Source organism: Ipomoea nil, unplaced genomic scaffold (genome assembly GCF_001879475.1).
Source record: "Ipomoea nil cultivar Tokyo-kokei standard unplaced genomic scaffold, Asagao_1.1 scaffold3069, whole genome shotgun sequence".
Classification (NCBI taxonomy): domain Eukaryota; kingdom Viridiplantae; phylum Streptophyta; class Magnoliopsida; order Solanales; family Convolvulaceae; genus Ipomoea; species Ipomoea nil.
The window spans coordinates 111,533-126,469 of record NW_017619497.1 but is presented as its reverse complement, the minus strand read 5'-3'; the positions used below and the strand labels follow the sequence as shown (position 1 = coordinate 126,469).

The 14,937-nt window shown below is 37.1% G+C and overlaps 1 protein-coding gene across 1 annotated transcript; it reads right to left on the bottom strand.

Moving 5' to 3' along the window:
* Positions 1-4,897: 4,897 nt before the first annotated feature.
* On the bottom strand, positions 4,898-14,919 carry LOC109165194. Its single transcript, XM_019313855.1, has 9 exons — positions 14,196-14,919; positions 13,336-13,548; positions 10,693-12,939; positions 9,455-9,567; positions 8,892-9,291; positions 8,456-8,773; positions 7,068-7,325; positions 5,289-6,596; positions 4,898-5,224 (listed from the first exon to the last, which is right to left on the bottom strand). The coding sequence occupies exons 1-8, from the start codon at positions 14,910-14,912 to the stop codon at positions 5,604-5,606; spliced, it is 5,259 nt and encodes a 1,752-aa protein (XP_019169400.1). The 5' UTR covers positions 14,913-14,919; the 3' UTR covers positions 4,898-5,224; positions 5,289-5,603.
* Between the last annotated feature and the right edge of the window lie 18 nt (positions 14,920-14,937).

The following is a 14,937-nucleotide window of genomic DNA, read 5'->3' as shown; positions in this document are numbered from 1 at the left end:
TATAACTAATTTTTTAGTACCAATTTTTATTCACGACTATTATTTTAGTGTCAAAATTCATCACGTTAATCACTCATTGGTTTAAGACATGTTGAAATCTAAATATTTTAAGGGCATTTTTATCTTTTTCAAATTAAGATCTCAATTTGAGCATGAATAAAAGGATTTAAGCCCTAAAATCTATCATAATTCGCAGTTCTCCTCCTCCTCAAATTAAGGTAGGATGAGGAGGAAATTGCGAATTTGATCGATCTTAGGGCTTAAATTACTTTATTCATGTTCAAATTAGAATCTTAAGTTGAAAAGATTGAAAATGCCATTAAAATGTTTAGATTTCGACATGTCTTAAATAGAGAGGTGACCAATGTGATGAACTTTGACACTAAATTAATAGCCTTGGATGAAAATTGATACTAAAACAATAGTCGTTGATGAAAATTGATACGAATTAAACATGCATGTTGACAAAAATCGTCATTTTGCTAATACTCATGGAGTCAAAATTGGTATTTACTCTATTTGAAAGTGTACATTTATTTGATTATACGAGTAGTGTAAAAGTATCACCGCTAAGGAAAAATTGATTAAGGCTAAGAGGTAACTCATGTCTTACAAAACATATTTTCCTTGCTATATCTTATTCATTGCCTCCTTTGATAATCGTATGTGTGATTCTGTGATTGAGTCTTGATAGAGCTTTGCCTAGGGTTTATGTTGTGTTTATTTGATAATCTTGAAGATCTTGATGTTGTGATTGATTATATGTGTGATCTTGCATTTAGGCATGTCTAGAGCTTGTTATTAGGGTTTATTTGATAGAATCTTCCCTCAATTCATTGAATTGTAATTCATAGGTCCCCTGTGAATTGCAATTCAATGAATTCATCCTTAGAATGAAAACAAAAAAGGAAGGAAATGACATATATGTCTTTGAATAGCGGAAGGCTTGAGTGCTCTTATTGACGATAGAATGAGGTGAGGACTTTTGCATGGAGTGTCTATAGCACGGGGTGCTCCACCTATTTCACACCTGTTATTCGTCGACGATTGTTTTCTTTTCCTTCGTGCTAATAATGTGGAAAGTATACATATGATTATATGAAGGAGGTCCTTGACAAGTATGCAGTAGTCTCGGGTCAACGGGTTAACTATGATAAATTCCTTGTGTGTTTTAGCACGAATGTGGCTTAGCAGTGTAGACGGGAGGAGGTAAATACCCTTGGAGTGCAACATGGAGATACATCGGGTAAATATCTTGGTCTGCCATCATTGGTAGGACGGAACAAGAAAACGATTATGGGCTTTCTCAAGGATAAATTTTTGGCCTGGGTACGTAGTTGGAACTCAAAATTACTTTCACGGGCAGGTCGTGAGGCGCTGCTTAAAAACGTACTCCAGGCAATGCCTTGCTATGCCATGATGATCTTCTTGCTGCCTATTGGGTTATGTACGGACATCGAAACAATACTTAATAAGTATTGGTGGTCGGGTGCTGGTACTAAGGGAAAGGGCTTAAGGTGGAGGACATGGAGTGGTCTATGTGCACCGAAGGAGAAGGGGGGCTGTGCTTCAGACGTATTAGAGAGATGAATTTGGCTCTTTTGGGCAAGCAGGTGTGGCGCCTGCTAACCAGGCCTGAGTCGCACGTTACGAAGGTTTTTAAGAGCTAGTACTTTCCCGGGTGTTCCTTGTTTGAGGCCACTGCATGTAGCAACCCATCTTCTGTTTAGCGGGGAATAGTTGAGGCTATGAATGCGATCAAGTCAGGCTGTCATAGGAGCATTGGGGATGGATGCAACACCATCATTGGGCGTGACCCTTGGCTCCCATGTGCTGAGAATCCCTTTGTCATGTCTGAGCTCCATGATTCGATTAGAGGTGCCCCTGTCTCATCTCTGCTAAATTTACATGGCACCAACTGGGATGAAGAGTGTGTTAGGGATGTGTTCAATGCGCGGGATGCAACGACAATTCTCAATATCCCGGTAAGTCAGCGCAAACCTTCTGATGCTTGGGTATGGATGGGGGATCGTAAGGGAGTGTATATTGTGAAATCTTGTTATAGGAAGTTGGTGGGTGAGTATCAGGAGGATAGACCATGGTGGCTGATTTGGAATCTGCAGGTACCCCCAAAGGTGAAGCTCTTTTGTTGGCAACTTGCTATGTCAATTTTACCCACATGCGAGGCACTGAATAGGAGACACGTTGTTTGTAGCTTGCAATGTCACATGTGCGGCAATGAGGGGGAAACTGCCAGACATTTATTCATGGAGTGCCCCATTGTTACTGCTATGTGCCCCAAGGTAACATTGATGAGTGGTTTTTTGCTACATTATCTACGCTAAAACACGAGCTCAAATGTATTTTTGTGATGATTTGTTGGGGTTTATGGGTCAGCAGAAATGAGCGGGTGTGGAAAGGGAAACCTTTTGAATTTACGGCGCGCGGTAGTAATAATAATGATGATGATGACGACGACGATGACGATCATAAACAAATGCATCAATATACGTCTAGAAAATTGCCTATTTGGTTTATACACGAAATACATAGGATTGAGTTAGCAAATGTGCACAAAAATAGTCTGTCACCCAGGTTAGCCGAGTTCAGCCCTGCTTGAAATGTGGTTAAATGTTTAATGTTCACCTACCTATCACCAAGCGTGCTTGCTCGTGGAAAGTAAGCATAGTGCAGCACTGAGATCCATCAATGATCATTCAATTTGGTTACCTGTCATAAGCAAGGTTGAAAAAATCGCTAGACGCCTATATATATATATATATATATATATATATATATATATATATATATATATATATATATATATATATATATATATATATATTTTTTTTTTTTTTAATTTAAAAAAAAATTGAAAATTATTTAAAATCCCGCCACCAGGACTATGTGGTTTAATGGTACCCGGGTTGGACTTCCATTTGGAAGGTTGTAAGTTCGAGCCTCAGTGGAGGCGTTATTGGCTCTTCAGTAGGTTGAGAAAGTATATGAACAGATACTACAATGTAATAGAGCTAGTAGCATTCAAAAAAAAAAAAAAAATTTAAAATCCCGCCTAGAGTGCCTAGATGACCGCGACTCTACTCAACGCCTAGAGCACCTAGGCTGGCGTCTAGAGTTGTCAAATTTCTAAACGGTCGGCCATCGCCTAGCGCCTAAGCGCGATTTTTGCAACCTTGGTCATAATGCCTCAGGCTCTGGCACACTGATAACTAGATGAGCACGCTTCCCTTGTTCAATATTCCAACATCTGACACGCTGATCAAGGCCAGTGGAGAATAGCAATCTACATCTGTCCAAACACCTGTATATATGTGTGTGTGGTGTGGGTGTGTATTAGATTTTAATCAGTTGTAAGCCAAATTCCGTATAAATTTCCTAGAGAATTTTAATATAATCCCTAAAAGTTCAGTTCAAACCTTGAATGCAAACAATTCGTTTGGGAAAGTAAGAAATGGAATTTTAGTCTTGGAAGTTGGAAGGGATGGTAGTTAATGGAAGGAAGGACATTTCAGCTTAGTAAAAATATGCACTTTGACTAAGGCCCTGTTTGGTAAAATGGCTGTTAGCTGATAGTTGTTTGCTGTTTGCTGTTAGCTGATTGTGTTAATTAGAGAGTATAAATAGTTGATAACATTAGCTGATTGTAGAAAAGTATTTGGTAAATTAACTGTTTGGTATAATTTCTTTTCTCAAAAAACTAATTGAAAAAGTTGCTAGGAGTAGCTTTTTTAATTTTAGCCTTTTAGAGTTGCAAAAAACTAATTAACCAAACATTTATATTGATATTTTAACTAAATCAAACAATTAATAGTGATCAAATAAGCTAAAATTGGCCTATAGACCAATTTTTTACCAAACAGGGCCTAAATAACAAAATAATGCAAGGCTTACAATAGGGAAGCCACTTGAACCAAGAAAACCCTCTACAATACTACAAGCTAAAGCAAAACATGTATATTTATTTTAAACATATATCAGTAAACAGAACCCTTTTTTTTTTTTAGGGGGGGGGGGGGTTGGGGATGGGGTGGGATAGTTATGCTGTGGGCTCGTGCCCAGCGTGCTTCATGCGCACGGATAACGGTGCCGTCAGGCACTGTTATCTTCCCTTTTTTTTTTTTTTTTTTTTTAATTTAATTTCAGATCGCTTCGTTATAGGAGCGCATATATTCACAGCTTTGTGTTCATAATTTCATAACTGTACATTCATAATTCCATAACTGTACATTCATAATTCTATAACTGTACATTCATAATTCCGTAACTGTACATTCATAATTCAATAACTGTAAATTCATAATTTTCGAAGCTCTATGTTCATAATTGTAAGTTCATAATGTCAGAGTTCTATGTTCATAATTTCATAACTGTACATTCATAATTCCATAACTGTACATTCATAATTCCATAACAGTACATTCATAATTTCATAACTGTACATTCTTAATTCCATACTGTATATTCATAATTCCATACCGAACATTCATAATTTTTGAAGCTCTATGTTCATAATTGTAAGTTCATAATTCCATAACTATACATTCATAATTCTATAACTGTACATTCATAATGTCATAACTGTATATTCATAATTTCATAACGAATATGCCGTTAACGGCATTTCGAACAATTTTTTTTTTTTTATAATTAAAACAGCATCGTTTTCACGGAAAACGACGCCGTTTTAGCGCCGTGCGCATAGCATAATTTGCCGATGGGGTGGGTGTATGTTGAACAAGACTACTTTCTTTTATTGAAAGAAATGATTAGCATTAACTTAGTAAATCAAAGCTTAAAGCATCGTACTCGTACACGGACAAATAAGGAATGGTGAGTCCATACAATCTGTTTTAGATACGAGTATGACACTCCTAGCTAGTAAATGAGCCATCATATTCACATATCGTTTAACATGTAAAAAGCAAATGTTTGTACACTGTTTTGCTAGTTTTAATGCATCCTTAATTATCAGATCAAAAGAGGTATTTCATTCTGCCAGTTTTGAGACCATTCAGCACTTCCATGGCGTCCGTTTCAACTTGTATGTTGTCCAGACCAGAATTCTCCATCCATGACAAAGCTTCCCTAATGCCTATAGCTTCTGCCACCATTGGATTGAACACTCCTTTCCATGGAACTTCCTTCGCCATAACAAAGCCGCCATTTTGGTCGCGCAAAACACATCCAAAACCCATCTTTCTACCTGCCGTGTCATCAATTGCCGCATTGACATTCAACTTAAGCCAACCATCAACCCATCTTTCTACCTGCCGTGTCATCAATTGCCGCATTGACATTCAACTTAAGCCAACCATCAGGAGGTTTTTCCCATTTAGTCACCAAGGCATTATCTCTATTCTTCCTTTGGTCTCCAAGTCACCTAGCATCCCCCCAGCCATGTAAAAATTTTGGCCTCTCGCAGGATACCATACGGTGATGAGCTCTTTTGATTCCAGACTTTGTGGTCTCTAGCTTGCCATAGGCTCCAGCACACCATTATCAACTCACAACACTTCTCATCAGTATGCCCTCATTGAGGCTCGAACCCATGACCTCCCAATTCGAAAAGCTACTTCATGCCACTAGACCACAAGATCATTGGCAAAGGAATCCACATTTGTAATGGCTAACTGCAGCTTACCAAGCTGGACGAGTTTAGCAGGATTTTTGTATACTGTGACTGTAGCTGTATTAGTAGCTGATAATATGACATGTGCAATGCTGTAAAGTTCACCCTTTTCAACGGCAAATTGCCACTCCCTTGCAGATATTTTGAACCAATCCTTTCTGACATTTTTGGTTGCCTTCACTTCTATGTATTCCTGATCTCCCACTACAAGGTCATAAGGCAGCCCAGTCTCAGAAGCTTCGTTCACCCACTTCACAAATGCTTTACCAACTTTTCCGCTGAAGTATTTGAAAGCAACAAATTCTCCTAGTCTACCCATTAAAAGTGCCTGTTGAGCATCGGCTGGGCTGAGAGACAGCTGCCCTCCATCTTCTGAAATTCCAGCATCTTGTGCACCTGCCCCAGGTAAACTTGATGTTGAATTTTCTTCAATGATTCCTTTATAATTGATCTCAACTGGGGCAAGAGGATGTTTTTCTGGATGCCTCATAATTTCTGCCACCTCATCCTCCCTTAAAACTTGGTTACCACTGCCTGCTTGTGTTTTTAATTTAAATGCACAGGAAGAATGAAAAACAGGTGCAGTTTTCCAGTCTGCAGGTGGCCAATTAGAATTTCTCCCTGGTTTCTTCTTGAACTTGACTGGATTTGGTGCATTAGTTGCTCCGGATTCAAAGCTAGTCATCACTGCCTCCTCATTTTCCATTGAAAACGCGCTATCTGAAAGGGACCAAACAGGTTCTCCTTCAGGGAGTTTCGGCATTTTCTGGCTATTTATAATGAAGAGTTCAGTCTGCTCCTCAGTTGAACCTGATCCTGCCATGGTTGTGATCATGTGAAGAAAATTGGCCAAGTTGAGATCAGGGGTTCCACCACCAATGAATCGAGAAAGTTCCATAAATACAGAGTGTGAATCTAATTCTCGAGAAACATACAATACAGTGTCCTGTAAGTCACCACAGAAAACATTAGGAATTTAGATCAAATATGTACATTTTTTAACATTGCAAATTATTATCAGGCCGTACACAAGCACCTTCAATAAAATTCACTCTAAACACAGAAACTCAGGCAAAGGAAAAAGGAAAACATTTTAGTGCAGCAAATTAACTGAAGTTCAGAGAAATAACAGAAAAGAAACTCCTATTGAACAATGTAACAACATTGCAGCAGCAAGTTACAAAATAATTTAGCCTTTTAAATTGCATCTATAGATAGACATCATTTAGTTTTTATGAGGATTATTATAATTACCAAACAACCCAGAAAGGAACTTTTTCCCTCCTCCTAACAACTGTGTCATTTCTGGTTATTTAGTAAATGAACAACATTAATAACTACTTCTGTCCTTTGTTGATTACTTAGTACTTGAACAGCAAACAAACACAATACTGAATGTACTGCCAAGTTTTGATACCTTTAGAAGAGAGCTGCACTCGAACCTTTTCTTGGATCGCATTTCATATCCTTTAATCACATTTATGTAGAACAACTTTTCTACAACAACAATCTTTAGACATCTCAGGCTTTCAAATCCAGATTGCTTGAGCTGAGAAAATCTTTTGGGATGATTGGTGTATATATAACGCTGAGCATATGGAAGAGCCCAGTTGACCAGTGAAGCAACAAAGCTAGGGTCAGACACACCATAATATATTGCGTCACGAATTACAACCTGCAACAAAGGAATATTACATATTTTAACATTCATCCAAAAAACCATATAGATGAAAGAACATGAAAAACTGAGTTACTTTCAGGTGAATACAAATATTATGACCATGCTCGCAGAATTTATTTATGTTGCATTAGAAGCATACTAGAAAATCATACCATGCTATTTGCTTTATATTGAACATATTGTCCTCTTGGTTTTAACCTTTACAGATGCATAGTTGCAGGTCCAGTGGTAATGTGTGGGCAGAAGCAGGGGTTTTAAAAAACTGCAACTTACGCAGATGGATACATTATTTTCTCTTATAGTTTGTACCTTCTATATATCTTCAGATCACATGGTCCATTTGCAGTCTTAGAGGTAAAAACAGGTGTGCGTGTGTAAAAGAACTGCAACTTTAGTGTCTCAAAGAATGCAGGGATATACATACATATAATATATACATACATAAATACATACACATACATATGTAAATACATACATATATGAGATAGACTAGCTTATCCAAAAAAGAGTGAGATTATGAGAAAAGGCGACCAAGGATTGCATTCAGTTTTAAAATGGAGGGAAGACACATAATAGTTGGCAGAAGAGGGGATGTACAGAAAAATGCAACTTCAGTACATTAATGCTCTGATGTTCGCATGTGGACTTACTATATGAATAAATAAATAAATAAATAGATAGACACAAACACATTAGAGATAGATTAGTATAACAATAATGCAGAGCTATAACTTCCAAGGCATTTCTGCTACAAATAAATGGAGCTCTGTAAAAACTTGTTCCCATATATTTCCTTTCTTTAAAAAAAAAAAAAAAATAATCTGGGCAAGTAATTTGGCTCCAGTTATTTCCAGTAAAATAGCCAAAATCACCTCTCTAGAGATTTATGCAATAGATGATTTTGTAAGCAACATAACCGAACAAGCAAAATTTACTTTAAAAGGGCCAAGTTTTTCTTTTTTTTAAAGCCAATTTAGAGAGCAACACAGGCAGCTGAAGAAAACCCACAGTATGCAATAGAAAGTAGAAACAGTCCCATTCAGCACCACTCTTTGAAGGATCCAGGGACAACTGTACACAAGTACAACAGTGGGCAAATAAGTACAAAAGGAGGTCAAGCTTACCTCAGAAATTGCAGGGATGCCTAGCTTTTGCATGAGAGTTGAGACCTTTGAGTGAAGCAACTCCTTTTCCTCGCAAATAAGTTCTCCAAAGTATAAAAAGTCAATGTTTTTATAATGCTTGAATTCTTTCTTTAACTTATCATCATCACACCAACAGATGATGCCAAAAGAAGGATTCAAAGATACCCATTTATCCTGTACTGTGGGAAGCACCATAAAGTCCTTTTGCAGAAGATTATCTTTCAAGCATTTAATATCTTCAGAGCTAAGCAAACCTGATTTCAATTCTTCAGACCACTTCAGAAATACCTGGAAAACCTGAAAAAAAAAAAAAAACAAAACAAAAACAAAAACAAAAACCTTAGTTGCATTCTTACACCAGTACCCTCAAAAACAGCAGTTTATATTTGCTATGTTAAGACTGTTAGATACTTACAGTCTTAGCTGCCTCTGAAGGTAAAGCAACAGCTGACAACTGCATCAAAATCTGAAGGTAGCCATGGAAAGGAGGGAACTCATCCACTCCACACACATTCACAAAAAAATCATGGAGGCTAGGATACACACCACATAACATTTTAGCAACAGGGCATTGAGTCAACCCCTTGACACGTTCAGGACAGACCATTTTCATTTGGTCAGTAAAACCCGTTGAATCGTGCCAATAGACTTCTTTACGTGATAAAAATACACCAGATACAGTATCCTCAGGCGAAGAACCACATATGTGCGGGACAAATATGAAAGGACCATCACATAAATCATTCACGACTCGTAGCTCAAAAGTAGCTATTAGATTCCATATGAATGTGTAGAATTTAGACATTTGTGACAACCTGGGAGACAGAATTAGAAAATTAGATGAGCAAGTGAAAATTATGCATCTTTCGAAAAGCTTACGTTTCACTTGTAAATAGTACTGAAAACAAAACAATAAGATAGCTTCAGACATAAGGAGACTATTCTTATATTGTGGGCATTGCCAAAAAGATGGTATACCTGGCCCTAAAAGATGATTCAGATCTTGTCCAAACCTTAAGAATAGACAAAGCATCATCAACTGTAACTTGAGTTTTCAAACCAATTGCACTCACCAACTTCCTGCTCCTCACCTGCTTCAAGAAAAAGTAAGCAAAACTGTAATTCAAAAAGCAGCAGTGTCCATATATTTCAATATAATAGCAGTAATACTATATAGATAATATAGTAAGAAATGAGATTACACAATAATAGGCACCAATCTGGCCACAAAAAGACAGTTGTGCAACTTAAAATTCCACAAATGGGATTATTTAGTAAAACTAATAAAGTAAAAAAGTAATATCACATGCAACGAATAACAGAATAGAGAAAAGCAAAACAAAGAAAGACAAAGCAAAAACATTGAAATATTTGAACTAGGAATAATAAGTAGAATTATATTAGCTGCGATACTAATTGGTTCCACATTTAGTAAAGAATGTTCATCGATGCAATAACACACAGAATGATTCCTACAGATTTATGACATGGATCTCATTTCATAGGAGAATATAAACCAAGTAAAAATGTGGTTCAAGAATAACGGCATTATTGTTTCTACATATATAGCAAATCTGCAGTATATTTCTTTTATTAACTTGAAGCTTATGGAAACACAAGTTTAGAAAAATGAACAAATTTTATTCCTTTTGGATGCTATGACCTTTAAATAGGTTTTGCTAACTCCAGCACCAAACACCAAACAAGCAGGGCTTTAACCTGGAGAAATAATAAGCTGTGTAGGTTGCCCTTGAACTTGCGAAAGTGAGGGATAAGTGGGGCTTAGATGGACTGGTACAGTAAAGAAATATGGGTGTTTCAGGACTGCTTTGAGGCTGTCTAGATTTTAAGAAGGCACAGGAGCAGTGAATAGATGTGCAGAGATAAAAAATCTTAAGAGAGAGAAGGAGAAGATAGGATAGGAAGAGATGACAATCATGACATGATATTTCTGAAAATATTCTTTGTTTAATTTTTCTGAAGAAGCCTTTTATGGGGTAAATTACTACAAGCCCACACAAAATGATGGCCATTTAGAAAATTAGAGGGCAAGCTGTCAGCACCATTTTACAAAGGTTTTTCTCAGTAATTGGCATCCAAACTTGCTATGCAAATTGCAAATAAATACACAACAAGACCTTAAAACATATATTTGGCAACAATACCAGTTTGAACTGGATATTTATAAGCTCATATAAAATCGTAAGCAAACTAACCTTTGGAACAGCATAAGGTGCAAAGGCACCCAAAATTGAATGCACTGCTTCACAATCATAGAACAAGTCTTTGGGATGGTGGAGCTCATCATCCATGCTCGAGACAATCCACCGTGCATTACAGAGGCTGCTGGCAAATGAAGACTCAAAGACTTTCTTTTCTCCATAGGAACTAAAAAAGAAACCTTCAACTTTATCACTGAAACAATCATCCCATAATGAATCAAGGATCTCCAAAAGATGCTTTGATTTCTCTTTATCATGATTAGCAGACAGTTGTGATAGCAAATGAACCAATTCTATAGATTTCCAATCTTTGACATTTGATCCTCCAGAAATTAAGTCCTTATCCCACGTTATATTCTGTAGAATTATGGGAGATAGATCAGCAATGCTTTTCTCAACCTGAACAATTCGAACAAAATCAGTGATTCCCAATTCCATGAAGAAGTTTCTCCACTTTGAAATTCCTCCTGGCAGCAATTGTGTAATTGGATGCTTTAGATAGATATTATGTACTTCAAGCCACTCCACATTAATTCCCATTACTAACTGCATCATATCAATAGGATTCTCATATTCTTTGCTGAAATGGATTGGAACCTCTGCACATCGCTTGTAACCATGATTTGTTAAAATGAGAATTTTGTTACGTAATTCACCAATGATAAGATCTTTTTCCAGATGACAGATGGGGCAGTTTGATTGTAGGTGGAACATCAAGAAAGAAAGATAATCAGTCATTAGTTCATTATGTGCTAAGGTGTGTTGACCATCAGAAAAAGAAGGTAGAATGTGCATCTTTATTATTTCATGTGCAGATAACTGCTGAACACCAACTCTATACAGCATCCTTGATATGTTTTCTACAGTATATCCTTGAAAGCACAATGCTTCATAAGCTGTATCTGCAGAAACTAGGGCAGAATTCACAATTCTAAGTCCAGCATACAACCTTGGGAAATTGTCTAGTCCATACTTGTCACTAACGCCAGTGCTCAATGCATCAGCATGCACCCAAATAGGACCTTCATCGATTGAGCTAAATGTGCCATCTGAAAGAGGAATAAATCGAATTTTTCTCAGGGTCTTTATGAGATCTGATCCTATCCCAGATTCAGGTGAACTTTGCCCAGAGATGGAATTTAGCCATGCTGATAGCCAAGGCAAGCCCATGGATTTCAAACCATCCTCCATACAGCACAAGGAAGATAAAATCTGGATAAGAACTTTGGGTCCATATTCCTCAATGCCCAGACCCCTTGCTAATGAATCAGATAAAACTATATCTTTATGCAAATAACCAAGGCCAAGATGCTCACGAAGCAAGCTATCAGGCAAAAGAGTGCGAGCCTGTTCAGTCCAATTTCTCAGAACTTTGCAAGGAGGAACCCACACATTCTCCTCACCCTCTAGAATCAAACAGTTGGATATCCGCAATTTAGAAAGAATCATCTGAGGAAGACTAGAAAAAAATCCATGCACTTCCCCTATAAGGGGAACAAAACTCATATATGCTGCAACACCCTTTGCTAAATTATTTCTAAAGCATGGAAGATTGCAAAATGATTTTTCTGCATTAATAAACAGGTCAGGAAATTCAGAGAGTAGCCACTGATTCCAAGGGCTATCTCCATCAACTTCTTCCCTGGATGAAGGCAAAACAAAGTCACCCTGAATAATAAACCTCAGGCCATATTTTCTCAGAGGAAGAAAAGCAAAAACAGGCTGTTGGTTCAGGTATGGGTTGTAGTTTCCATCAACTGTCTCCTGCAATGTAAAAGCCATGGATATTTCTGTTGTTTGCACATCAGAACGAATTACATCAGCCCGTAATTTATGGGATACCACAAGCCAATCCATTTTCTCCTTACCACAGGAAACTCTAACAATCCCATCGCCGACTACTTCTTTCCTTATAACAATAAATGAATTACTGAGCATGTCTCGGAACTTGATACATTGAAGGCGGTGAAGAAAAAGAAGCAAAGATGGGTGAAGATCTGAAAACATCAATGCAATGTTATTTACAGCAGAATCTTCTAACATGCTTGATCTAAAAGGGAGGACAATGCATGTCTCCCAGCAGTTAGAAGTGATGGGCTCAGTATCTGTATAAACCAGTCTGGTATACAAATCAATGTCACAAGGAGGAACAAGAGTTGGCAAAACAAAACCTATCTGTCCCTTAGTAATATCAAACTTAATATGGAAACCATTGGAATGAATTTCTGGAGCATCAGTGACCTGCAGAACCAAAAGTACTAGAGTTAGAGGCTGTGTGAATACAAGCTGAGAACACCTTTTACTCCTTTTAGTTCAGAATTTTTATCATAAGCAGCAGAAGTAATGAGGATTAAACCTGCTTAGTTAATAACAATCATATTTCTTGTACAGTCAACTGCTGCAACTAATTTGTTCAATCAAATAAAAGCTAGGTACTTCTTAAGGTATGGTAACCATGGAAACCATGACATTTTTTGGGCATATAAAGCTTTTGACAAGTTGAAACCATAAGAAGAAAATGTAAGCTTTTAGAGAATTAAGGTTTTTTTCCAGCAGAAAATTTTTCTTGCAAAATAGAGAACTCAGGTTGAAAATATAAAGAATAAGAAATTCAGCAGATGTAATAATGTGCAATACCCGAAACACTGATTTGAAACCAATGCCTTTCTTCCCAATATATCCAGAATTATGTCCTTTCTTTGTGGAATTCCCAACATCACAAAGTGCTTTGATGTTTTTGGCAGAAAATCCTTGCTCATTGTTTAGCACTACAATGCCACTATCCTGAAGAATGAATGTCAATGTGGGTTCAGCATTCCCAGGGTAGATGTTGTCATCAGCATTCTGAACCTGAATCAAACAAATATTGCCCACAGACACAATAATTTAGGTATTCCCATAATCTGGACAAAGAGTCTTAAAACACATTAAAATTGACAGCTAAAAGAAGAGGCAACAAAACAATATTAATTTTACTTGAGCTGAGTGCAAAATTGTAAACACTAAGTACGTTAACTTTGTTCCACCATTTCAGCTAAGAATACTAGCAATACAATTAGATACATTAATATGTATGAACCTATATTAATAAAGTAAAGAACAAACATCAAACTTGTTATCCATATTAATAAAGTAAAGAATCCATAGCATACCAATATAGCTAAATATGTTAACTTAGTACTCCAAAGTATTTTCTAAATATTTACAAATATATCATCTTGAGAATATTTCGGTCACATGGTAGACAGTAAAATCCATATTGTTAACCATAACTTCAACGTTCAAAATTACTGCTGCATACCAAAAAGGAGGTAGAACAGGCAGAAAGAAACTTTTGAGCCACAAGAATAAAGCTAGAGTAGTGAATAATTTTTAAACTTGAGAATAAAGCTAGAGTAGTGAAATATTGCAGCAAACATGTAGAGTGCACGCCAGTTCCAGGCTGCTGTATGTTACAGAAACTAGACAAAAAAATAGAGAATGCATAAAATATTCACCAGTTCCAGAAGGAAATGTGAATCCTGAGAATACAACTCCTGTGAGAGACAGTGGAGTGCTCTGCCTAACCGGGCATGTTGCTTATTCAATAATTCACTTTCAACAGATGAAATATCTGGATTCAAACCAAATTCTTCCTGCCTGATAGATTCAATAAACTGGGCTGGAGCAAGGTCAAGGTCATACAAGTGATGTGGGGGACCTCCACCCAAACAATCAACAGAAACAGCAGAAGTATTATTAATGTGACTCATTTCTCTATGATCTCCATCATGCAGCGCTGTCTCAAAGGAGAAATCATTTTTAACTTCAGAAAAGGGACTTTTCTTTGATTCTACTTGCAATAGATTTGAGCTGATGTTTAGCTCAGGCTTGTTGTCTTGTAGGCATGAAGATTCAGAATACATTGATAAGCTACTCACTGATGATGAAGCAGAAAATGTGTGGTAATCATTAATCCATTCCACAATACCGAGTGAAAACCCTATTTCATGAAGCATGACACGCTGTTTAATCTTTTTGCATTCATCCAGCACAGCTGAAGGAGCACCTTTCGTAAACTGCTGCAATCCAGAGAGCAAAATATCAACAGCAAAAGAGCAGCACTCAACAGGTAGATAGTCCAGACAATCAAGTATAAATCTTGATGCAACAGACTTGGCTCTTCCAGCTTTGGTCTCACTTCTCAGTGAGCCAGTATTTAAACCAATTGGCATACTCTGATTATCAAGTGAATTTTTT

What these genes read in the sequence shown, in the direction of transcription:
- LOC109165194 (XM_019313855.1), bottom strand. Translation starts at nt 14,912, where the DNA reads ATGCCAATTGGTTTAAATACTGGCTCACTGAGAAGTGAGACCAAAGCT. An exon ending in GAATCATCTTTTAGGGCCAG is followed by an intron (nt 9,292 to 9,454) that starts GTATACCATCTT and finishes TCTGTCTCCCAG; the next exon opens with GTTGTCACAAATGTCTAAAT. An exon ending in AGTGCAGCTCTCTTCTAAAG is followed by an intron (nt 6,597 to 7,067) that starts GTATCAAAACTT and finishes GGTGACTTACAG; the next exon opens with GACACTGTATTGTATGTTTC.